The sequence below is a fragment of the Corapipo altera genome, unplaced genomic scaffold (assembly GCF_003945725.1).
Source record: "Corapipo altera isolate COAL_440 unplaced genomic scaffold, ASM394572v1 180, whole genome shotgun sequence".
Classification (NCBI taxonomy): domain Eukaryota; kingdom Metazoa; phylum Chordata; class Aves; order Passeriformes; family Pipridae; genus Corapipo; species Corapipo altera.
The window spans coordinates 2,912,878-2,939,054 of NW_020884915.1; the positions used below are offsets into that span (position 1 = coordinate 2,912,878).

Below are 26,177 nucleotides of genomic sequence, written 5' to 3' on the forward strand. Positions count from 1 at the left end.
AAGGAAATTGCTACTCCTGGGATACCAAGTGTCAGGAGCCTGGGAACACTGGAAGTTGCAAGGGGCAAATTTAAGATATGGATAGAAACAGTTGGTGTTTTTCTAAGATGGAAACCTAAATTTTTTACTTCATGCAGTCAAACACCTCCCCTTTTGTTGTCCTGCTCCTTCTCATCTATACAATGGGAATAAAGTTTAACCCAAACATCAATTTGATTCTGGTAATGACCATTTCAGGTTAAAAGTGTTGTATTAAAAGTGTTATTTGCATTTGTATTCTTGCTGTACAACTTTTAGGGAGCAGGGATTTGCTGTTCTGGGGAAAAGAGGGGTGTCTTGCATGTGTGGTAAAATCATACGTGTTGTCTGAACAAGGGAACAAATATTTTCAAGATTTTAGGTCTCAAAGAATAAGAGAGGAGTATTTGCATTCTGTATACAAGGATTTTCATTGTTGCAACCTTGGAGGCAATTTAAAAACAGCTTGTAAATATTATGAAGACCATTAACTGAGATTTTTATAGTGTATGATGATCCATTTAACTCAGTCCAAGTTTAGCACAATCACCTTTCTTTGAGATAGATCAACATTGACGTGAAAACAATTTATTTTAAGGAACAGTTTGAGAAATAATATTTTGGTCGATTTGGTATTTTTCTTTTACATGCACATTTTTACTTCTTTCAAATATGCAATCTAATCATCAAGCATCAATTTATTTTTAAAATGTAATTTATTGACCTTAACACACTTCCATACTCTTTTTATTAAATAATTTAAAAAGAAACCTTGACGTGTAGAATCAAAATCAACTCTAATTTCAGCCTTCACAGAACTGGTATTTACCAATTTCTCCAAATCTTTGTGTTTGAGATGGAGAGAATCACAGCTGGCTTTGAGTCATTTATTTTAAAGAGGTTCCTGGGGCCTCCCCACCTCATTGCTGAATTCCCTTGTATCTATATCAATGTAGATGTAGATATCTATATTTATATGTCTATATCTATACATACACAGCTTCTCTGTTTCCAACCTTGTCTCAGGATTCAGCACTTAAACCAAGTCTTGAATTTTTTTTGGCAACAATAAGTGAGGAAAAAACAGCTGACCAAGGTTAAAGCAAGATTTTGCACTGAGATCAAATCATAAAATCAAGTAGTTGAGAGGGAAGATACCACTGAGTGAAACTCTTATCAGTGTTTCTGCTTTGCTGGGACATGTTATTAGGGAGGAATTTCATTTAGAGTCAGAGCTTATCAGTGTGTCCTTGTAATGTGCTCCCAATGTCATAAACTTCATATATAGACATGGAGTTGTTCTAATTTTAGGAAGAGGCACTGAAAAAAAAAGCTTAATGTAAAAGAAATAAAACGCTATTGGAAGTGTGGATATTATCTGTGTCATCATTATAGAGCTTAAAATTGCAAGAGGATCAGCTGCTACAGACATTTTGGCTGATGTTTATGAAATAAATGTCTTTGTGGAGCTCCCCATTATTGTGTGTTAGAGCTGTACAGTACTTCCTATAATTCTATTACATTGGGGCAGGTAAAAAAGGGAGACTTTGATATTTCAGTGCAGGAAAAGAAGCATTTGAAAAGTCTTCACTGCCTTTATCAGTAAATGATTTAGACCAAAAATCCAATCTCTGCTTGAAGTTTTCAAAGGCCACATTTGTTTGTTTTCCCAGTAAAATCTTTATCTTTCCCAGTGAAAGAAAAATCAATACATCACTGGTAAACACAGAGCCGTGTCTTACCAGGGTATATTCCTTAAGCTGAATGGGAATTCTGATATTAGCCATCACACTCAAGCCATATTATTTGGAAATACCATGTTGTGCTTTGTTTTTATCCACAGCCACCCTGCCGTTTTATACTTTTGCTTTCTATATTTTTGTATTATACACATGTATTTTCTTGTCCTAGCAAGGGGAGTTTCAAAAGTTCTTCGAGAAGAATAGGGAAGTTATTTTCAAGATCTGTTGTTTTGTTGTGCTGGCTGGCACCTGACAGTCTACAATGAGAAAGCAGAGAAATTTATTCAGCATAAAATACAGTTGTAGCAATTTATTGCTGTCTTTACCTTTCCCACAAAACCATTCCTCTACATCTCTTGGAATGCTTAAATTTGCTTCTTTGTTTTTAGGGAGCTATATCTTTTCTACTGGTGCAATGTCACCATCACAGCCTTGCTGTATGGGAAAGAAATAACTTGTCCCACATATTTAGCCTCAGGCAAAGTTTGTGTGTGCAAGGTATTCTTTTTACCTGGAAATTTTGATTTGTAATTAAATTTGATTGGGTTGTTTGGGAGGCCGCAGCTGGTATTCCTTCTTTATCAAAGGCATCATGAAATTTAGGTTTCTGTAAAAACAGTCTCTATGTAAAAGCAAATATGTGTTGTCTGAGGGGAATAATGCAGCATCCCTCAGCTCAGGAATCCCTCAGGGGATGGCATTTTTGCTCTTCCTAATCTTTCTCTAAGTGTGACCAATTTATTCAACCCTCAAATGTTATTTTCTTGTTCCCCTCGATGAGTTGTCCATCTGAGCTGCTCTCTGAAACTCTTCTGATGAGCAAGACTTCTTTAAGCTTTGTGATATGACCCTAAAATTCTCCTTCCCTCATCACCTCAGGAAATCAGCACAGCAAGGGGAACCCCCCACAGAGACCGTCTCTATTTATATGTTGATGAGCCTGGATGAAAACTTCCAAAAATACTATATACACTTTTAAACCTGCCAGAAGACTCCTGTGCTGCACAGTCCTGCCCTAAACAAGCAGTGTTCGCTGGCACTTTGTGATAGAACATAATGGTACCTATACCTGAGAACCACTTGCTATTTGTAGGGACACTAATGAACCATTCCAGAGCCCTTCCTCCCTGCATTCTGCCAACTTACATGGCTCAGGAGTGCAAAACCCAGAAGTCTGGGGCAATATGCCAACTATATGTCATAAGAGGCAAAGTTTCATACCCTCATGTAGTTGAATTTAATTTAAATATGCAACACGGTGCAGCATTAAGGTTACTTTTTTTTTTGAAGGGTTGTAAAGGAGTGGTAATTCGGTAGTTTAGGTGCAAACCTCAGTGAAAGGTTGGACTTCTTGCTTTCTGGAAAAACAAAAAGGGGTGTTGAATGGCTCAAGAGCAATAGTGGGGTGCAGCCTGTTCATTCGCAGGGCAGGGGTGGAGTCCCCGTCCCTGGAGGGATTTAAAAGCCATGTGGATGTGGCAGCTGGGGACGTGGCTTAGAGGTGGATTTGAAGATGCTGGGGGAATGATTGGACTCGGTGGTCTGAGAGGTCTTTTCCAACCTAAATGATTCTATGAGTCTGTGGTTAATAATCTGGTGGTTGGAGGACTCGTGAGTGTAGGTGGGAGGCCACTGAGGCATTGAATCCCACTGGAGACTGTTATGTGTTTCATTGAATAATTACTGGGAAGGAGAACAGTCATGAAAATAAATGGGACAGATAGTTCACTCTGAAAGGACACAGGAAGGAGTGCAAGGAAAGCTTGGAAGTCTGAAACCATGGCTGTGCTGAGGAGCAAAGAACCGGGACTGTCAGTCCGGAGAGGAGGAGGCTGAGCAGTGACATGATGAATCTTTGTGTGTAAATGGCTGCAGGAGAGAAAGAGGGAGTAATTAGTTTCTGTGACACTGTTAGATATGCTCCTGTCTAGCAGGAACAAGAAGAATGGCCTTACAAGGCAGCAAGGAAGAGCTCGGTAATAAAGCTAATGAGAAAAGGATGTATTTACATGCATGTCGTGAGGAAGGGAAGATTAGAAGTCTCTGAGTGCACTTGATTTTCAGAAAAGACAGAGAAACAGCTGCTAATGAGAGTAGTGTAGTTGATCCTGACACGGGGCACGAACCTCTGAGGTCTCACAGGCCACATTTTCTATGATTTGATGTGAAGTAGAGGCCATTCTTTCTCCTTCATAAGGACCTGCTTTGTGAACTTTGCCATCTCTGCATTTCAAAGGATAAGATTTGGATTTTTCTGAAATTTTAAATACTTGAAGTTTCACAGGGAACCCTTTCATGTCTGGGATGAAAAATTGGCACCCCACAACTTTTCCTTCTCTTCTAATTATTAGTTTTGCACAACTTAAAACCAGATCCTAAATAATACATAGACAACTAAACCATTAGATGTAATCCTTTCTCAACTGTGTGCGGAGAAAATGCTTAAGCCAAAGTTAAGCCTTTTGTTTGTTCTTTTAAATATTCTTATTATTTCAAGGATGGACACTGAAATCATAGGAGTGGATCAGGATGTCATGGAGGTTGGGATATTTATAGCCTGAAGAGGTTTGGTTTGGGGAGGAAGTAGTTCTAGCTGTGGAAGGACCTGTTAAATGTTGTGTCTCCACCCTCCTGTCAGGTGGTTGTAGAGAGTGAGAAGATCCCCAACAAGCCTCCTTTTCTCCAGTCTAAGCAACCCCAGTTCCACAAGCAATGCTGGGAGGCAGCAGTAGGCACACATCTGTGTCATCTGTTGCCCTGAGAAGCACCAAAGCTTCAAAAGATTTTCAGGAAGGGGGAAGAGGCAAGAGAATTTAAGTGCAGAGCATCAGGAATAGACCAAGTCCTGAGATGACAATTACAACTGTTTACAATAAGCATGAAGTAATTCAAAACACATTCTGGGATGCTGGGGTTGTAAAGTTCTCGTAGATCCCATGGGCTGTGTTGCAGAGATATCTAATTTTTAATTAGCAGTGAACAACGACATGGTAATGGGCTTAGGGTTATTTTTTGAAGGATCATCTGGATGAAAACATGGTCTATCCAGAGCTGCTTGTGAGTCTTTTTTTTATTTCCTTTCAGTACCTTTTCAGCAGTTTTGTGTCAGTAGCTGTGGAGGAAGTAGAGTGCATGCAGAGTGTGGAGTGTTTGGGGCAGACAATTCTGTGGTTGGCTTATTGCTTGAAATGTTCAAGTGTTCAACAGATTTTTTCACTCAGTGCTCCTCACTAAGAGATCTCTTTTGTTATTACCAACTTTCCAAATGCTAAGCTAGAAAATATGATTTTTCTGTTTCATTTTTTCTTTCCTTATTTGTGATGATGGATAATTGGTTTGTAGTTCTAGGTCTAGAAGGGAGGCTCCTCTGCATCTAAACATGAGAGTTTTGCTCCAGAAGACAATAAAAGTCCAAAGCTGATGGAAATTCAACAGGATATGGCACACAATGCATGTAGTGCAAATACCTAAATATTCTGTGTATCATAGCCCATCCGTGGGGAAACTTGTATTTAAATTTCCATTGGGGTTTAATTCCTGGGAAAGGAATAAAAAAAATCTCTGAAGTTGAAATTGGAAACAGAGACTTTGAGGTTCTGACCAACATCTAAATGAGTGTGTTGTCAGAGTGTTGCATTTGCTCAGGCAAAACCACATAAAAAAGTCTGTCTCAGGTGATCTTTATTATCCTCTCTTACCTGTGCCAATTCTGCTTCTGGTTTTGGGGGTGGAAGCAAAAGCAGAACAGGACTTGTGCAAATAATGGAGTGACAAGAGGAGGGGGAAACCCTGTGAATAGATCCTTGAATGAGATGTCAGCAAGTGAGAGCTGTCCAGGAAGGCAGGTGGACAGACTTCTCTCCTAATGGGATGCTCTACTAGCCTGGGTTTTGCACAGAAGGAGCTTGGAGAAAGGTCTGGTTCCATAAAGAGCAATTAAAATCTAGTTTGCAGCCTATAACTCTACTTGTTCCTCATCTCTTGGCCTCAAGAGCCACTACTGCTTTCTCCTGTTGTGCCCAAGCTACTGTCAAGCCCATTTCCCCCCAATCCTCATGGGAATCTGGCTCCAGCATCCACTGCCTGAACTGCAAAGTGTTCTTGCTCCTTCTGTGTTGCTGCACTGGTCCATGGGGTTGAGGGTGGGTAATTAAAATGTTTTATGAGACTTCTGCAGGATTTTTTTCAGTTTTCTCACCCTGTGCAGTCAGTTCAGGAATATTTTTGCCCATTCACACTGTGGTGGAGCAACTGAAGGTGACAGCAGACTTTTCTTTATACTTTTATCACATGTTGCAAATGCCTTTAAGATGTTTCTTTCTTTGTTATCTCAAAATACTGTGCTCTATTGATTTTTGGGTTTTCTCTAAAGGGCTGAAAATTTCAGCACTAACCCTGAAGCCAACTGAAATAATTGATTATCTGTTTTTACCTCCTCTTCAGTTATTTACCTTGTGCCCTTCCATGGAGAAAGGGTGTGCTATTTCTAGATGATTTAGTGTAAAGCAGATCTTTGCTGAGCTTTAATATCAATTTATATAACCTTGATCCATGGGTTATTTTTTTAGACCCACAGGTCTATCTAATATGTCAGGAGAGAACTTGTTCTAGAAGTATTTTTTTATAGCTCATTCTTCTTGAACATATGGGAAATATGAAAAGAAACAGATTCTCTATAAGCTCAGATGGCAATTGAAAATACTTAAATTATCTACTAGAGTGATTAGATGCCTATTGGCCTCTATGACCTAGTTAGGTATCTTAAAAATGTATTTTATCCTTAATAGCTAGATTTTGTGTACAGGTTTTTTGTATATATATTAATGGTAATGGCATTTTCATCTGCATTTTGTCTTTGCCTTTGTGGTAAGAAATATGTTGGTCATTAATACTTTAAATCTCTAGGTATCATTCAGAATAAAACATATGTTTTTGTTCCAGGGAGTGCTTTCTGAGAGAAATTTACTGTGCTTTCCACACTAGTTTGTGTATTTGTTTTCTACAAGAATGTAAATGTCGAGTTGGGGTATCTGTGAGTAAAGTCACTTTCTCATTAAGCAGAAAAATGTGAGATGCTGCCCACAGGTTTCAGTATAATTTGCTTTACTAGGAAATCTTTGGATCCCTCTTCCTTTTAGGGCACATTCCAGGACATAGAAATGATTCATGTGTTTTGGAAGTACAGCTTTGGGAAGTTTGTCAAGTTATCTCGAGTAGCCCAAGAGCGGGGTGAAATCGCCCTTTCCACTAGTTTTAAAAAAATGAATGTGTTATCTGTCTTTGTATAACTCATTTGTCATCTCCAAAAGATCATCAGAGACAAACTGTGGCTTGAAGGAGTGGAAATCAGACCCTGACTCCTCACTCCTGGTTTGCATTCCCATCTCTGTGGTGCAGAAGGGAACTGGAATCCAGAAGCATATCTGCGATTGCAATAACAAATTAGCGAAGGAGATTTAATCTGAGCCGCAGAATATGAAAAGATATTTAGAGAGAGCGAAGCCTGAGCTCAGAGATCTTGGCACAGGCCTGGTGCAGCGGAGCCCTGGGATTGGAGGGATCTGAAAGTGAAGAACAGCATGTGAATTAAGCCAAATAAATTAAGTGATTTAAGCATTAATCTGGCCAACCCTCCGAGTTCATTCAGAGAAGCAAAACATCTATCATTGCTTCTCTGGAGATTGTTGCATTGTGGAGAATTCACTTTAGCCAGGACATTTAGACCTACCCTTGCATTAAGAAAAGTTCTTAATTTTCTCATTGTCTGAAGCTGATTGTATCCTTTTGCCTTTCAGTAAGTTTCATTTAGTTGCAATTACTCTGGCTTCAAAATCTTGAAATCAAATGAATTAATGAAAATGGAAAATCAGAACTCTTTCCTAATTAAGAACTAAGCTTTTCAAGGATTATGAAAGGATCTAATTTAGAGAGAGATGTTTGGAGAGCATGAAATGTGGCTTGAAGGAGATACATGTGCATTCAATATAACTTACTGAGCCCAACCAGATTTGTATTGACGGGAAACAAAAAGCATCTGAAATCCTCTTTCAGTGATAGAATAATTTATGGGCTTTCTTGAAGCATTCTGAGTTGACTTTCAGTTCAGGGAAATGGGTGGCCACCTTAGTTTGCTTCTCAGTGGACACAGTTACTACTGTATTTAGCATTATTTCTTCCCATGTCACTTAACTGAACCACGGAAATTTTGGGAGGAGGCTGACTGTGGTTTTGTTTTTGTTCTTTTTATAGTTCTGTAACCCTTTTTTATGGGTGTGAGGAAACCTCCCTCCCGGCACTGCTGCAGGAGGCTCTGAGGTGGCACTGAAGGGGTGTAGGGAGTGGTCAGGTGGCTCAGATAATGACTCACAGTTCAGAATGGACCTAATTTTCTACTGTTCCTGAAACCCAGGTCTCTTGATGTGCTGCCTCCCCAGCAGACACAAACATCTGGTGTTATAGTCCCTGTGCACAATACATGGAGCTCATCTGCTGGTGCCCCCCTCAGCATGAGAGAAGCTCCTACTGAGGAGAACATTATCAGACACAGTCTGGAGAACTGTAGTTTCTTATCACTGAAAACTCAGCAGTAATTATCATCACAATTCTCACCCCCCACAGTGCACACCCCACAAATGTGTACTGCAGTAATTGTGTGTGTACAAGGAGAGATGTTTCTAAAGAGGGGCAGGTTGGCTGCTCAGCCCCAGCTCGGTTATAAAACAGTGGATGTGTGGGTGGGAAAATGTGGAGTTATTAGCTGGGAATACCCACAGGAAGCACGGTGGGATAGAGGGAGTAAGGTGCAGAAAATATAATTACACTGGGTACCGAGTTAACACAGTCATTGACATGGTCTCTGCTTGACCTTGATTTTTTGAGCACATTGGAAGTATATGACATTGCAATCAAACTTCTAGTAAAGGAGGTCACAGTCCCCGATGTCCTTACAAGGAGAGGAACATTACTTTTCAGGCTACGCAGAGTAGAACCCAAGTGAGATCCTCTAAATTTACCCTGCACAGCCCTCTAAGAAGTTCACGTACATTTTAAATTGGCAAATATCAACAGCTGTTCATTCACATGATAATTACCCAAATTGCAAAGGACCGTCTGCAACGGGGTTCTGTTCCATAACTAAGGCTACCCAGACCCTCTGCAATTGCTTCCTCCCTGCCAACTCTATTAAGTTTTGCTTTGTAACAATTTACTACAGAACAGGCCCGTTTGTTTTCCTTGCACAGCCTTCCACCAAGCATTGTTTAAGCAGCACATCATGTATTCCAACAAAGAGGTGCTTTTTGCTCCCATCTGTTTGATAGCAGAGCGAGCAGTTGTGACTCAGACGTGCAGTGTAAATACTGGATAATGACTCTGGGTTTGCTTTGAGCAAATTCCAGGTTGTTTCATTCCTGTGCCAGGTTCTGGTCTGTTTTTGAGGCAGGGAAGAATGTCTGATGTTGGGCCTGAAGTTTTCAGGTGTTAGACTTGCTTTTGACAGTGACCCATCATTGTGCACAGGTGATAGTTAAAAGCTTCCATGAGCAGACCTGACAGTGCAGCAGGTACCAGGAGTAGAAGCTCCTCAGTTCTCTAAGGCTCTGTGGTATCTGGTTGGCTTTTCTAAATATAAGGCCATGCAGACACTCCCCCAGAGACATACAGGGTATTTCTATTTTAACCTTTTGGAGCAAAATCCCTGGAAGTGTTCAAGGCCACGTTGGATGGGGCTTGGAGCAGCCTGACCTAGTGGAAGGTGTCCCTGCTCATGGCAGGGGGTGGAATGAGTTGGTCTCTAGGGTCCTTTCCAACCCAAACTGGTCTATGGTTCTATGAACACAGGAAGGAAAACAGTGTAGGGAGGACTCATTTTTTTAAGTCAATCTTTTAGTCAGACTCTTCAACAAGTCTTTTTTTTTTTTTTTTTTTTTGTTCCCCCAGTGAAAAAATCTTTATATTTGCGGGTCTCTCAAAAAGCTCAAAAGTGCATCAGTGCAATGAACCTCCTGCCCAACCCCTTTGGAAAGGTCACAGGATGTCAGAGCACAGGCAGAGCCTGGTCTTTCCAGCCAGTTCAGGGAATGGGTTGTGATAGCAAACAACACACCCTTCCATCAGGCTGTGATTAAAAAGCGCTGCTGCTCTTGACCCTCTTCCAGGCTGAGGTCCTGCCACTCACACTGATGGGCTGGGTAGGAAGTCCTTCACTCCATGAAGTCACATCAGTACCTGGGTGACAAAATTTGTTGGTTTTATGGGAATAGCCCTCCTCAGAGCTGGCAGGCAGCACACTGGGGGCTGCTCTGTTTGGGATACACCACAACAAATGAGAGCTGGCTGAAATAACACATTCTATTATTGTTTTTATTGGTTGTTCTTGATACAAAATCGAGTTCACGGTTTGCTGCAGTCATTTCCATTAGCCCAAACCATATGCTGTTGCATTTTCCTTTCTTCTTTCCTTTGTGATCCGCGAGTGTGACGGATCACCAGCTCCCAGATGCGGAGCAGACTCCTTGCAGGTCAGCAGGGAAGTGTGAGAAACACACACCGAATGCTGCTCTGGGCTGCTTTGCATCCACCCTGCTGCAAAGATACAGGAAGGGCTTCCATACCTCCCCTTGGCTGGTTTGTGTTCCAGCACTCAACCTTCTCCCAGACCGCATCCTGGACCAAAGGACACGGAGCTCACTCCCCATCGGCTCCTTCAAAGTGTTGCCAACACCTGTCCCCTTTTTCATGATTCGCTCATGTTTGTTCTCCCAGCATGTTTTTAGGAATCTTCGAAATCGAAAGATTTTCCTGTTGCAAAGTTTGTCCTGCAAAGAGAGTATTGATTTTGACCTATTTTTAACTGATATAGTTCAGAGGATAATTGGAGAGCTGCTGTAAAAACCAAACCTGCCCTATTTGCACTGCTTAGTTTTAATTAAAAAGACAGAAAGAATGTATTTTATTTTTATTTTTTTTTAAAGCATAAAGCTGAGAATTTTCTGTTAATCCCTTTTTAGCTGGTCAAATGCACCTAAATATGTTTCAGTGCAACCTCAGTGCCTGATAATTAAAATAAGGTGAAAAGGTCAAAGCCACTTTTAATGCCTGACTTTTACTGACACCGAATTAATTCACAACATAACAACTCAGCCTCAGAAGGCACAGATTGCTTTCAGACATCACACTGGTTATTTTGGATTTGCTCCTGAAATAGTTGATCCTTTGTGTTATGACATTTTAAACATGTTTTAGCTAGGTTATTCTTTGATTTTTTTAAAAAAAATATAAATCAGGAATATCTGACAGAAAGGATGGAGCTCTCCCTTTCCCAGAGTAGTCATTAACTTTGTATTTCTGCATGGAAACCAGGAAACTGGGAGCTAGAGCTGTGTAATTTTATTGATTTTGGTCTGGCACAATTAACTTCTCAGTTTCCACTTTCCTGAGTGTTATTTGCTTGAATTTTTAACTCTGGATAGGGATCCTGGGACACCAACAGTGCTCAAGGAGCTGTTAATTTAAATAGCCTTTTATAGAGATTCACAGGACTTCCAGCAGTTGTTGCCAAATAACCTGATGGCCAGAGGTTCATGCCAGTGCTATAGAGGCAGCACACAAACATTTATATTTTTCATTTTAATTGAAAATCTTTTTAGCTTATGAAAAGAACTCTCCTAAATTAGGGTCATTCCCAAGGTTGTCCTGTTGCTCTATTTTGTGCACATCCCATAAGCTCCATGATGTGGTTTTCTGTCATCTAGTGGAGGGTGTCTATTGCTCGTGGGATGGGGGGTTGGCCTAGATGATTTTAAAGGTCCCTTCCAACCCAAACCATTCTGTGATTCCTGGAAGGAAGCCAGGGAAAGGGCAGAAAAGCTGCTGATCCATTTAGGATCTCATGTGTAATGGGTTTGACTGTGTCACGTGGTGGGTAGCAGGTTATATAAATATTTATTGAGAGATATAGAAATATATGTAATGATATATATAGTGAGAGATGTAGATATAGATATATAACTTGCCCCACATATATACATATGGGAGTGTGAGGAGTAGAAAAAGGAGAGGGTTTAAAACCCTGACTACCTCCAAGCAGCAGATTGATTCGCTCTAGAAGGAGTTAAGAAGAAGAGGGGTGAAAAAAAGAAAAAGAAATTTAGCTATTGTGCCTTCCAGATAGAGGAATCTTACATCTATTTGTACAGTCAGCAAGAAAGCAAAAAGTATAATCATTCTGTTTTCAAAGAGACTCTTTAAAATAAACTTGGGAACAAACTTGGAAGTTCTTTGCTTTCCTGCATTATTGGACTGGCTCAGCCAATTTGTTAAAGGGTTGTGAGTCTTTGCTAAGGCATTAAGGAAAAAAAACAACTGCAAAATACTCTGTTCTCTTAGTTGCTGCTCATTAGATGCAGCCACAGGGATACAGGCTTGTCATCTGACAGTAAGGAAAGCACAGCTGAATTCCCTGCCCTCAGGAACTTGCAAAACAATCTGAACTAACTGTTTATACTTTTCATGTCCACATGAAATATCACTTGGTTTTGGAGGTGTCTGCAGGAAACATTGCCCTTTGTGTTTATTTCTAAACTAAAGCCAAAAGAAAAATATGAAGTATTTATTGATTTAAAAGCATTACATGCAATTTATAGTATTTGTTGCAGGTTGTGATTTTCTTAGATGTATATACTTTGCAGACAGCTTTCATTTGTTGGATTGAATTCCAGTTTCCATGGTAAGATTCCCTAAGTGACATTATTTCTTATAGATTTCCCAGCTTTTCCCTCTTTGTGTATTATAGATAGTAGAGGAATATAATCAGCCCAAAGATCTGATACCTATAAATACACCTTTTAGCTTGTGAAGGCACCAACACAGAATGTCAGTGTGTGATAAATAAGGGAAATAAAAGGCATTTTCATATAGATAACAGAAAACAACATAGAATTTATCCCTCCTGGAAATTATGTACTCTTTCTTTGGTTATGCAATTTCTAATTCCTGCTGTTAACTCTTGTGATACAAGAAAAACATCTGTATTTGTGTGGAATGTAGCTATATGAGATATCTCAGAAGTCCTTGATTTCCAGAGCTTGGTTTAAGAGATAACATAAACTTATGACCCTTACATTTTTTGTGTGGAATTTCTGTTTACAGGAGCATAGAGGAGAAAGTAAATTGGATCATAGAATCCTGGAGTGGCTTGGTTTGGAAGGGACCTTAAAGCTCATCCAATTCCAACCCCTGTCATGAGCAGGGACACCTTCCACTAGCCCAGGTTGCTCCAAGCCCCATCCAGCCTGGCCCTGGACACTTGCAGGGATGGAGCAGCTTCTCTGGGCAACCTGTGCCAGGGCCTCCCCATCCTCACACCCAACAATTCCTTCCCAATATCCCATCTAACCCTGCCTTCTGCCAGTGAGAAGCCATTCCCCCTTGTCCTGTCACTCCATTCTTGTCCAAAGTCCCTCTCCAGCTCTCCTGGAGCCCCTTTAGGCACTGGAAGGGGCTCTCAGGTCTTCCCAGAGCCTTTTCTTCTCCAAGTGAACACCCTCAGCTCTCCCAGCATGGCTCCAGAGCAGAGAGGCTCCATCTTCCTCATTGTCTTCATGGCTTCCTCTGGACTTGCTCCAACAGCTCCATGTCCATCCTCTGTTGGGGTCTCCAGAGCTGGACACAGCTCCAGGTGGGGTCTCTCCAAAGTGGGTCTTATTCTTACAGTAAATGTCAGTGATTTTTTCACACTTTAAGGCTTTGGATTTAAAAATACTCCCAAATTATGCCATGGTGAAGTACTTTGACTATCAAATCATTAAGACTGGTTTGACACGATGTGATTTCTCTGTTTCTCTTCAAACTAAAGCCCAGGCAACTGTTTATGAAATGTGACAGTTTGTGAGGTTTTACTGCCTTTTCATTTTTACTCTATGTTGAATGTCAGGGACCTTGTTGCAGACAACTAATTACAATCCATAGTTGTCTTCATAATTGTATTTTTTCCTTACTATCTTGCCAGTTTGGACCCATTTCAGCCCAGAACTGTCCCCCCAGTGACCTGTCAGGACAGTTCATGCAAACTGTGACCTGGCAGCTGACAGAACTACATGGGTGTAGTTCAGCTTGGCCACAGGGGCAAAGTTGCCCCTATTACAAGGTTGGCTTTAGCAAAGTTAATAACAGCTCTGGAGGGACTGGAAACCTCTTTGTTGGGTTAAACCTGCCTATTTCAGTTTACCCTGTTAGGATATAATTTAAAACTTTGAAACCAGAGAAGCAAAATCATCCCTTTTGGTTCTATGTCTTGTGCTGATCTCTGTTCTCTGGATTGGGACATCAGATACAGCTGAAAGTGCATTTCTGTTTCCAAATGAATTAATGCTGCTGATTTGAGTTCATTTTCTCTCTTTCTCTTGTCTGTAGATTTTCCATTTATTTCTGTTATGTAATTGCTAGAATGTTTTTTTTTTTTTACTCAGAGGTGTATGTGCTGGTCTAACTGACGTATCTTAATCTAATAAAATCCTTTATCATTTATAGAGAGGAATTTGCAAAGATATATGTGTTAGGATTCTCCATTTCATCAGTTTTCTGCCTCTTCAAACGTAATAAATGACCTGCAGTATTTTCTCCCAATCTCAGCACTGAGTATCAGGGGAAAAACTCAGAGCACTATAGCGTGATCACAGTGAGTCCCAACTCCACAGCCCAAAGGAAGGGATGATCCAGCAATAATTAAGACTGTTTCCTAGATTACTGTGCAGAAAAATATAGTCAGTGATTCCTTTGTATTCAGCTTCCAGAATGGGCATCCCACCAAGGTGAACAGATCGAAATGGATGATTACCAGTATTTCAGGAATAAAAACTGATTATTTTGAGGTTATCATATCATAATTCACAAACCCTTAATCCACAAACCATCCTTCTTTTTCTCTTCCTGGATGAAGACCTGGAGATCAATGTGATTTAAAATGGAAAAAACCCATAGTACTTAAAAAACCTGTTAAACTAGTTTTACTAGAGAACTGCTCTGACTCAGAAATAGGCTGCTGTCTCATCATCTTCTAGTTATTCAAGTAGTGATTTATTAATTTTTTCAGTCTGCTTTATCAGTGGGAGTTCTTGCTTGACCTTGACTTGCTGTTTCACTGATTTCCTTCAGAATATTAAGTGTCACACCAATTTAAACTAAAAACCTTCAACTAGAAAGCAAGCAAGGAGAAAATTAAGGAGGAGAATGCTTTTCCTGTTCTGTTGATACAATTTGATGTAGATTTTGGAAGTAAATCTTCTAACTAAGAAGGGAAGTGGAGTCGAGTCCTACTTTAATTATCCTTAAGTCAGTTCTGCCTCTTAGGATGTGAGGGAACAGCTTGTGTGCATTGATGAAATCTTCTCTTATGCCACAGAAAAGATATTGCCAAAAAGAAAACAGCAAACTGTAGTTTAACATTAGAAAGAACTAGAAAACATAAGTCTGCAGAGAAAAGAAGGTGGAACTGCACAAAATTCTTCTTTCTAGTTTAAATAATGCCGCTCTCATCAGGTTCACTTTGCTTTCCCCTTTGATAATTTTAAAGGGATCAATGTGGGAATAAATTGATGTATCAGCATGGAAATTATTTTTTGTGATGCTTAAGAAAGACTCATAAGAAGTGGCTCTTTCTGAGATATTCTGAGCAGGAGAGACTGTGCCATCACAATGTATTTTTTTGATTATTCTAAAAGGAAAATATAAAGCAACCATCTAATGTCTGTATTTATAGTCCTTCCCATTTCATCTTGCAACTCAGTTTGGAAAATATTGATTGTAAGGGAAGAGTATCACAGAGCTTCATGGGATTCAAAATGAGCTTTTAAGGTTTTGTAGTAGAACTGTGCAAATAATTCAGGAGGGACTCTACCACCACTGCAAAAAAAAATAAAGTAAAATATGAGTTCATTTCACAGGTGGATGCATTTAAAGAGAAGGGAGGAAAATAACAAACCACAAACCTAAAATGCCCTTTCTAACTGATATTTATTTTTTGTTAACATAAGAAATTTATGATTTTAAGTGTTTGTGTGTTTTTAGTCACCATCACACCTGAGCAGTGGGTAATTTTTACTGTATTTATGCTCATGAATTTCAGTCAGAATAAGAAAAAGCATAGTTCCATCTCTTCCCAGATGGAAAAGAAGGAAATGAGCCATCTGTGTGAAAGAGAAATCAATGGTAAAGCAAGAATCTGAACCTTAGTCTTGTGCAAAGCAATGCAACATCCTGACTGGGGCCATTATTGTGCTCCATAATAAGAAGTTTCAGCTTTAGGAATTCTCTGAGAGATGATTTTGTCTTGTAACAGTCTGTTCTATTCTGCAGCTGCTTTTTTAACTTTGCAACTTACTGACATCAATTGACTGTCAAATAAGTACCACTGTGAACTCATGAATAAACATACTTGTCATTTACATACTAACTGAGGGCCTTCAGCTGAAAAGAATCCATTTGTGCCACTGCAATATCTTAATTATTTACTGTGTTATATTGTAATTAATTGTGTTTTACTCTCTCAAAACTCTATAGTCTGTATATCTTACGGGGTTTGGAAGCAATGCACTAATATTAAAGTCATAATCAACACTACTTCTAAATATTCATGCTAATAAATGACTCCCATGTGTTTGCAGAGTGCCAGGGATAGTCTGAAGCATTTATTTAGCATTCTAGTGGGATCTGGTTTCTGCAAAGTTCACATTGAAGCAGAATTTCAATCTTGTTGCTGGGAAAGCACGTTAGGATTTGCACGAGCAGTGGGGTAGGACACTCAGGAGAAAGCAGTGGTATCTCAGTCACAGTCTGTGCCTAAGAATGTCTGAGAGCACTGGGGAGTTGTCAGCTATTTTTTTATTCTAACAATTCTGTTTAGTCTATGACAACCTCCCAATAACTTCACTTTTTAATAAACAGCTATAATTTTTCAAATCTTTTCAAACCCGTTGCGTTCCACGGGAGGGATTCTCTGCCTGTCACAGCTGGGGCTCCACTGAGGCACTGCTGCAGCAATCACAGAGTCAGACACATTCCCCAATAAATCAATTAAATCCTAGAACCCTAAAATTATCCTGCTGCAATTGGCTGACATAAATCTCCAGAAAAAGCATATTGAGTGTAGGGAGGAACAACTGATTTATTGAGCTACTGTTGGAATTTCAAACAAGGAAATACTGTCTCTCAATCCAGTAAGTTTGTTTAATGAAATGTAAGTTAAGTGTAAACAGTCTTAAAATATATGTGAGTTGAATCTTTTGGATTAAGAGTAACCAGCATATTGTAAACTGTTCTTTCCCCTTTGAAGTGCAGTTTCCAGAGCTCGTGTAGGTGCACTGCCCCTTTCTGCAAGTATTTGAGCCTCCACTGGTTCAGATCCTCTCCCACAGCTTCCAAAAGAAACTAATGGATTTACCTTTGGATACTTGAGATGAAAAAGAATTTGTTTTATAATCAGAGGAAGGGCAATATGAAGATTGCACACAGTCATGATGGTGTTGAAAATGCAATCCAGATGTCCTGATCCCTGCTCCATGCTAGAGTGAAAATGGGATTTCTGTGTGCTCTGTGGATGCCTTGTTTAGAAAATTCTCTTAAATACTTGTATGTGTTTAAATACTTTGTCTATTGGTTTCACAGAGATGCTCGATAATACCGTTGGCCATATTTATATTGATATTTCATATTTTTTGGACTTGATGATCCTTGTGGGTGCCTACCAAATCAGGATCTTCTCTGATTCTAATTGCTCCAACATCACTTCTTTTTTCTTTTGAGCTAAAACTTCATTATTCCTTATGAAGAGTTTGAAATACATTTTAAAAACTTTGAAATGTGGGTTGAAAAGTTTGAAATGCATTTTAAAATATTTAGTTCTTTATTAAAAAAATAAATCAACATGATAGTACTTTATATTTAGTTTCCATGATACTCTTAGATCTATGTGCAGTTCTATGTGGGAATATTTGGGACCCTCAGCCTTAAGGGAAAATCATTTCTACCAGAGTCATTCTGCTGACTGTGGTCACAGCACTCCAGGTCTGCCCTTAGTGCAGGAGGCTCTGGCTTTGAACAATGATGTGTTAAACTGAAAATGGTCATGCAAACCCCAAATCTGATTAACTGGACCTCTCTTTAAAAAGTAGTACAGGAAGACTGAGTATTAAAAAGTGATTTTATTAGTGTTTAATACAGTAATGCCTTTATATGGAGAGGAAAGGACAAGGGCAAGCAGTGAAAGGACAACAGAAATGGCTTTAAACTGAAAGAGAGTAGATTTAGCTTGGATATTAGGAAGAAATTCTTCCATGTAAGGGTGGGGAGGCCCTGGCACCAGTTGCCCAGAGAAACTGTGGCTGCCCCATCCCTGGAAGTGTCCAAGGCCAGGCTGGATGGGGCTTGGAGCAACCTGGGCTAGTGGAAGGTGTCCCTGCCCATGGCAGGGGGTTGGAATGAGATTGTCTTTAAGGTCTCTTCCAACCCAATTCATTTTGTGATTCCATGATATGTCCGGCTCTCCATCAGAGCCGGGTGCAGGATGATGGGGTTGGAGTTTGGACTCAACCAACTCTGTTTTCCTTTTTCAGGATCACCCAGCACTGCTGCAGTTTGTAATTCAAGCTGAAGGCAAACATCTGGTCATCGATTTGGAGAGAAATGAGTGAGTACTGTACCCTTGCTGCGTGTTCGCTCTGTACTCGGATCTCTCAAGGAGGGTTATAATTTCAAAATTGATGGTTTAAAATTAACCTGGGGCCAATTTTTCTACTGGTCCATTATAAATGGTCCCCTAACAAGAGAGTTTTGTTCCAGTTTGGAGTATGTGTGTTTGGACATTGCTGATAGAGCAAGAATCTCTATGGTTGTCTGCATTTATGTGGGGCTGGAAATGGACATGTTGTCCCTCAGTGTTTTCCTGGGTATTTGATTTGGATTCGTCCTCCTTTCCTGTGGTTAGTCTTTTTATTTATAGCAGTGTGGAAAATCCTACAGACTTTGGAATTTTTTTTGGAGGATTCATTCCTCCTAAGTCTTCCTGCAACCATGTTTTGCTCCATGCAGTACCCATGGGCAATTGCTCAGGGAAGATGAGTCAAGACTTTGGGCTTAACCACTGCTGGAATTTTAAACAGGAGCTCTCTGGGTTTGCTGGCAAGGGGCTGGTGATGGGATGTTTGTGCTGTTCATGAGGCCTGTGATCAAAGCTGAGCTCGAGCCCTCGTTTGTGTGCATCTTCTTCCATGTGCTGACAACTCCCCTCATGAGCAGAAGTTTTCAGAGAGGGATATCAGGGATGCTGTAGACTCCCAGCAGAGTTTTTAAAGGGGTATAGAACCATCCAGAAGTGAAGTCACTTCTCTGGAAGTCCATGACAAATGGAAAAAGTCATCAAAGTCTTAGTCTACCCCTCAACTGCTCAACTGCTTCTCCTCAAAGAGAATCTCCAGAGTATATTGTGGGAATCCAGAGCAGGACAATGACGTGTGTTTGTCAAAGGAAAACCAAAGATCACTCCCAACCTAGGGAAAGCTTTTTATAAAAGTTCCCAAGACTCTGTGTGTTCTGTAGGTTTCCCTGCTGGGGAATAAGAGCAACAAAGGTACTTTTTTAGTGTAATACAGAGACCATAGATGTAAGTGATGCAGTTTATGTGTTAAGGGGAAGGAATGTACCTGTGAAAGCAAATGTCCAGGGGAGCCAAGCCTGTGCTGCCTTGGGATGGTGATGGACAACTTCAGTGGAAAACAACAGGGCACCTCTTTAGTCCTCTGTGGTAAAAAAAAATAGTTTTTTATTTCCAGTAATTTGGATGAACTCTAACATCACCCAGCTGTGATAAATTCCAGTTCACTTTATTATCCAACATCAAGCCCAAATCTTGAGCTTTCTTTCTATTATTTTTAATGCTCCCTAGTTGTTTGGAACCTGTCCTTGAAGGGTGTGGGGATCCCCCCTACACAGGTTGCTCTGTTCCAGTAACTAGAGGAGGATTTAATTCCTTTAGTAAACAGAGGTATAACTTTATATTCTCTTAATCTTTGTCAAAGGGTGTGCCTTCCTTCAGGAATGGGAAGTATGCAGCAATTGAGGAAACTATTTACATTCCATGTCAACGATTAAAAGAACATAAAACTGCCAATACAGGCCTTGCTGAACATACCAAACTCCCTTGTACCTGTAATAAAGTCAGATTTAGAAGATTGTAAGATGCAATCTCCACCTCTTTAATGTAGGATGTGAAAGTGCAGTAAATCACCTCTGTGGTTCTGTCTGACTAACTGGAGTTGCAGATGTTGAGATCTGCTGCTTAAGAGATACAGGGAATGTTTTTTAGTTTACTTGGGGTAAACTGGGATTATTTTTTTCAGTTTAAAGGGGTGTCCACCAAAAGATTTGCATTGTGGAAGAGTTGTGTATGGTATTGACAATATGAGGTTTCTCAGCAGGAGCTCCTTGGTAGTGTTGTAGGATGGCGCAATTAGTCTTGTCTGTGGTTGGCATTTGTAACACACGAGACAGTGCGTAGATGCCAAACCACAGAAGAGGTTGGTTATGGTTTTACAAAATCATTTCTCCCTTTTCTCCAGCAATCCTGACTTTGATTTTCAGGAGGAGTAACACCCTGAGTGCTGCAAGTCCCTGCAGAAGTTTTTCGGGGTGTGTGTGCGTAGATAATTTTTTACCTGTTTCTGTAAATAACACCATGCATTGGCCTGCAGAACTGGTCTGTGCTCCTGAAGAAGACAATTCCAAGGCCTCTGTGCTTGTCTGTGGAAGTTGGTGGTTGTGTTTCTTCTGCCTATAACCCTGGTATTGGGCATGTTGTCACTGGCATGAAATGACAAGTGGTGGCAGAGGAGGTGACGCTGTGGGGGCTTGAAACAACCAGCACAGGCACACTGCTTATTCCAGAGGGCCAACAGGGTGATGGAGTGAGAAATAATGCCCAGGAGAGAAATGAGAATGTATTTCTGCAGAGCAAACATGGGGAATAACAACTGATGGCAGCAGGTCAGACTGGACCTCGTAGGTTATGGACTCCGGGGGTGTGAGAAGGTCATCACATACCTGGGAAGGGAGAGGTGTTTTAATTCCTGCTTCCTGGGAATGTCCAAGGCTGCAGGTGTGCACACAGACCCTGTTTTCTCCAGCCTGCTCCATCTTCTTGGTGTTGGTGTGGAATACGCAGCTCAAAGCATTGCTGCTGAGCAGTGGAGTGCCCATTAAATCAGTAGCAGGTAGGAGTGGAGACATAAACACAAACACCTGAACATGAGTAATAAGTAGCAACAAATATAAAGCTCTGATACTTGTGCTGTTACTTTATAATGCTTTCTTGTAAAGCATGTTATTCCTTGGAGAATGGTGGGAGTGGAGGTGGATGGAACCCCTAAATTACCGAATTTCTGCACTGGGTCATGCAAAAAAAAAAAACCTGGATGTGACTTTCCATGGTTAGGAGGAACAGCTGCTTTGAGTAGTCTTGACATTAAACTCCATTTATTGAAAACCTTAGAGATTTTCCAAGCCTTGAGTTATATTTCAAAACATGATTCAGATGCATCAGGCAGCCCCAAGTGAGGAGCAATGTGTTAAACCATCTGTTATCTATGGAAAAATTTAATGTCAGTTTGGTGTTTTCTGATATTTAGACTCAGCAAGATGTGTTCATATGTACTGGGCAGGATGTTCTTAGTTAGTTCTGGAAGAGTTACTGGTACCTGACTTCACAGCTTGGGGGTTGAGATCTTCTGGATGGCTTGCAGCTGTTAAAATTACTTTTGTGTATATTCATTAAATACTTTAGTGATTAATTTCCAGGCACTGCCCATTTGTAATTGCAAAACCAAAATTATTTGTGGTGAATTCAATTTGTCAAGGGCAGAGAAGCTGCGAGTTCACGTTGGAAGTACATTTCTTACTATGATTTAGTTGCAAAAGATGATTGCACTCTTGAGAACCTTAAGCTCTGTAGTACCTTAAATGTTTTAGAAACACTTGTCATATGGAGAGATTTCCAGAATCAGCAAATCATCAATCAGCTGCAAAATAAACCACTTTTCAGAGCAGCTGACTGTGCTGGTGTGCATTACATCAGTAATACTGATGCTCTGCTGTTGTACAAGGGGCAGTATTATATGCACATATAAATTCCTTTGAAGCTGATTGCAGCGTTTGGGTCTTGGAGGAGAGCAGGCTCATGATTGTGTCAGTGAAACAGAACCCATGTAAGATTAGATCTGAGCTGGAGAGTGGAACAGCATGTGGCTACTGGCTGTTTTTCTGGGACTGGAAACGTTTTACACTCTGTCAGGAATAGGTCTGTATACAGCAAAGTACTTAAGTGTTCTTTTAACTTTAAACATATGAGTAATCCAGGTAAAGTCAGTGGAATTACTGATTTTCAAAATTAATTTCATGCTTAAATGATTTGCTGACAAAGGTCATAATTATGAATGTCAAAGAAATATAACTCTGAACAGATGTTAGAGAGCTTTTTCAGTGCTGACTCCTGTATGCACCTGAGTCTGCAGCAGATGAAGATAAAAAGCTGAGATAAGTGGAGGGCATGTCAGGGTGAGTGTGGAGGTAGGATAGCGTTGCCCTGAAGACATCCACAGCATTCCAGGTGTGTCCTGGACAGTTCCCTCCTGATGGGACCTGTCCAGCTCTGCAGAGGGAGGAGTGAGGGTGACGTCAGTGTGGTTGTGGCTCATGAGCCCCTGGCAGTGACCATGGGAACATGGAAATGGAAAGAAAAAGCCTGAATATTTTAGAGAAGCTGACTTCACTATTCATTTCCCCATAACTTTATGCTCCTTTTTGTCAGGTTTATAGCACATCCTTAACAAAGCAGTATAAAAAAGGCAATATAGAAAGTTAGATTGCTGCCTTTTAGTCCCTCAGTAAAAATTCTTCTGTTTTATCAGGAGGCAAAATCCACCTCAGGCCATGGTATAAACCTCCATCTTATCGTATAAATCCCTTTGAATGTCAGAGATCTCCAGAGGTTTAGATCATCTCTGACTGTCCCTCTTGCGCATTTACAACTTCTTCATGGAGACACAGTGCCCAGGATGTATTGGGATGGAATGGCCCAGTACTGGAGGTCACTTTGGAACCTCAGCTCCAGGACTGAGGAGGCTCCAGGAGCATTTCCTGGGCTGAAAAGCAGGCAATAGCCATCTTAATGCATGATGCTGGTGTGACCTGTTCCAATGAGGCTCTAGCATTCAGAAATATTTTATATTCTTTTTGTGGTTAGAAGAAAAGAAGTCGTTCTCTCTTCTTTTCTGCCTGATCTTTGTGAATAGGAGCCCTGATTGGTGTTCAAGTGACATTGGAGCTGGATTAATTTAACAGGGAAACAACCCATTTCCAGTGCCAAAGAAAATAGCTGATGAGATTTGTTAATGAATTGACTTGCTTATGTAGAATCAATGGCTTTGAAATAGTGATAGAGGAAACAAATCTAAACAAACAAATCCCAAATAGAGCGCTGGGACCTGTCAGAATATACTTACTATTATAATTCTGTGCTGTAGCTTTGCCAAAAAACTGTGACCTCAGCCTGTTTTATCTGCAAGTACTGGAGCTGGCAGCTGTACTGCAGCATTTCAGAGTGAGCTGACAGTTGGGATTTCACTGTAATTGAAATAAAAGTTTCACTTTAATGGAAGTAAGAGTTTTTCCTTTCTGCAATGGCAACAGTCAAATGGTCTAAATGACTGAAATGTGAAAGTTCAGCTACCACTGTTACAAGAATGATCAATCTGTGGCTCTAAGGGTACAGGTATTTGCCACATTTTTGTGGTCTAAGGATGGCATATTTAGGTTGGGCATTGAGATACCAAGATTTGTTCTATGATTGAGCATTAGCAAATGTGTGGTTGAGGCTACCTTTGGCTGTGCCATTTTGGAGCTGTGTGTGGAAGTGAAAGGGTTCAGCTCCATCAGGAGATAAACTGCTGCTTTCTTGGTCTGTTTTTTTCTCTCCTTAGAATCACAGAATCATAGAAAGGCTTGGGTTGAAAGGGACCTTAAAGATCATCGAGTTCCAACCTCCATAAACATAAAGAGTTCCGACTCCTTATATAAATACACCAAAAGAAAGGAACAATGAGAGAAGATATTATATCCTGATATAAGATGCTGGAAGTGGAGAGGATAAAAAGACTGGAATTTGTATTTCCAAGACCTTCTTGTGGTTGAATGTCATAATAAACATGGTCAAACTTCTTCTCTTCCCATGCCCCATAAAACAGTGGGACACTGGGGCCATGCCAAGTCCCCTGGAGAGAAGAGAGGACTGTGTCCTACTCACAGCCCAAACCCTGGCTCTGGGGGCATTTGTGGGGTCAGGAGAACCAGTGCTCCTCTGTAGCCTGGGTGTGTGTAAAGGACTGAGGGAATGATGTTCTTTCTTGACGGAGAAACTGAAATGTGAGAAGTTTAGACATTTCTGTGTGTTCCACAGAACTACAGACCTTGCTCCCATAGCAAAAAAATTAGTCCAATGGATAGGACAGGTCCTGTTTTCTCTGCACGAGTGTTTTCCTGAATTTCCAGAGCCTCATCAGGTGACAGCTTTGAAGCAAGTTAACACAAGGTTTTACTTGTTCACTGTCTGTCAGTAGGAGCAATCCTGGAGCTGGCCCTTCCAATTAAAGATATAACAATAATAGTGAGGCAGATACTTGCTGGTGGAATCAATTTAATAAAAAATTAGCGTGCTTTAGGTTTTGCTCTCTGAATATATTGCAGCAGTAGAATATGATATTTTTCAGAACTATGTTTTAATTTCCCTTTGCACTGCAGAATGTGAGGTTTTCAGCATTATAGTTTGACATGGCTCAGCAGAGAGGCTGGGAGGAGAGCTGGCTATCAGGAAACAGGAATGTGTGCTCCCTCTGTGAGCAGGCTGAGGTCAGCCCATCTTGAACATAATGAGCACATAGACAGAATGCAATCATCTAGGAGCTTAAATTAATAACTAGGGGGGAGACAGGAGATAAAAACAACTTTCTGGAAACCTTGTAATCTGCTGATAGTCCAAGTCCAACCCACGTGGCGCAGGAGCATCGCATGTCCGAGGTCGTCCTGCAGGTTGGCAGGCGAAGGACGGGTGGGTCCAGCTGGACCCAGCTTTGCTGACAAACCTCCCGAGGGTTCCTCATGTGTTCCTGATATCTGCTCCTTGGGCAAGTTTCAGAAGCCTTCTACTTGTTGGTTTGTTGTTTGTTTTTGGTTTTGTTTTTTTTAATTTGTTCTGACAGTAACAAGCAGTGTTTCAGTAGCAGCGTAGGGGAAATACTCAATTCTGCTCTGCACTGTCGGTGCCCTGGCACTGCCTGGGTTGTTTGATCGCCTTTTCACAACACATGTAAAGATATCAAGCCAAAACCAAGAGAATTCTCCTGCTTTTCAGAAACATTTGTGAATATTGCTTCTCTACCTCGGAAGCTGAGCAGCATCTCCACGAGGCACAGGGCTGGGCACAGCACATGCATCCCCAAGGCACAGATTACACATCTAAGAGGGAGAGAACACTTTATTGTTTCCTTTAAACACCTCTGTGATGGACTTTCTATAGGTCAGATTATTGCAGCTCTTGGCACCTGTTTGTGTTATAGTTCATTCAGTGCTGCATCCAGCTCTGGGGTACTGAGAACAAGGACATGGTCCTGTTGGAACAAGTCCAGAGAAGGCCATGAAGATGATTAGAGGGACAGAACACCTCTCCTGTGAGGAAAGGCTGAGACAGTACGGACTGTTCAGCCTGGAGAAGAAAAGGCTCCAGGGAAAACTTAGAGCCCCTTCCAGTGCCTAAAGGGACTCCAGGAGAGCTGGAGAGGGACTTTGGACAAGGGTCTGGACAGACAAGACAAGGGGTGATGGCTTCCCACTGCCAGAGGGCAGGGTTAGATGGGATATTGGGAAGGAATTCTTGGCTGTGAGGGTGGTGAGGCCCTGCACAGGTTGCCCAGAGAAGTTGTGACTGCCCCATCCCTGCAAGTGTCCAAGGCCAGGTTGGACAGGGCTTGGAGCAACCTGGGCTGGTGGAAGGTGTCCCTGCCCAGGCACAGGTTGGAATTGGATGAGCTTTAAGGTTCCTTCCAACCCAAACCTTGCCATGATTCTATGGTTCAAGTAAGTGAACTTCCTGAGTTTGCCCCCCTAGGATTTTATCTGTGTGGTGGATGGCAGAAGGGACATAACAGCAGCAGGAAGAGGAGAATCACCTGTGTCCTGGCAATATGTGTCCATATCAGAACAAAATGGGAAAAAAAGTCACAACAGTAGAAAAAAAGAAAAAAAAATGCAAGATGCAAGTATTTGAGGTCCTTTTGATCTTCTTATTTTTTCAGATACTGAAAATTCATGTCCTCAAGTTTT

General features: G+C 40.9%; 1 protein-coding gene across 2 annotated transcripts in view; it reads left to right on the plus strand.

Moving 5' to 3' along the window:
• Nucleotides 1–26,177, plus strand: part of ADAM12 (ADAM metallopeptidase domain 12) — a 182,842-nt gene that overhangs the window by 28,899 nt on the left and 127,766 nt on the right. For both annotated transcript variants that reach the window (XM_027655327.1, XM_027655326.1), the window contains exon 3: nt 18,368–18,441. In XM_027655327.1, the coding sequence (XP_027511128.1) occupies nt 18,368–18,441 (74 nt within the window). The remainder of the gene's footprint in view (nt 1–18,367; nt 18,442–26,177) is intronic.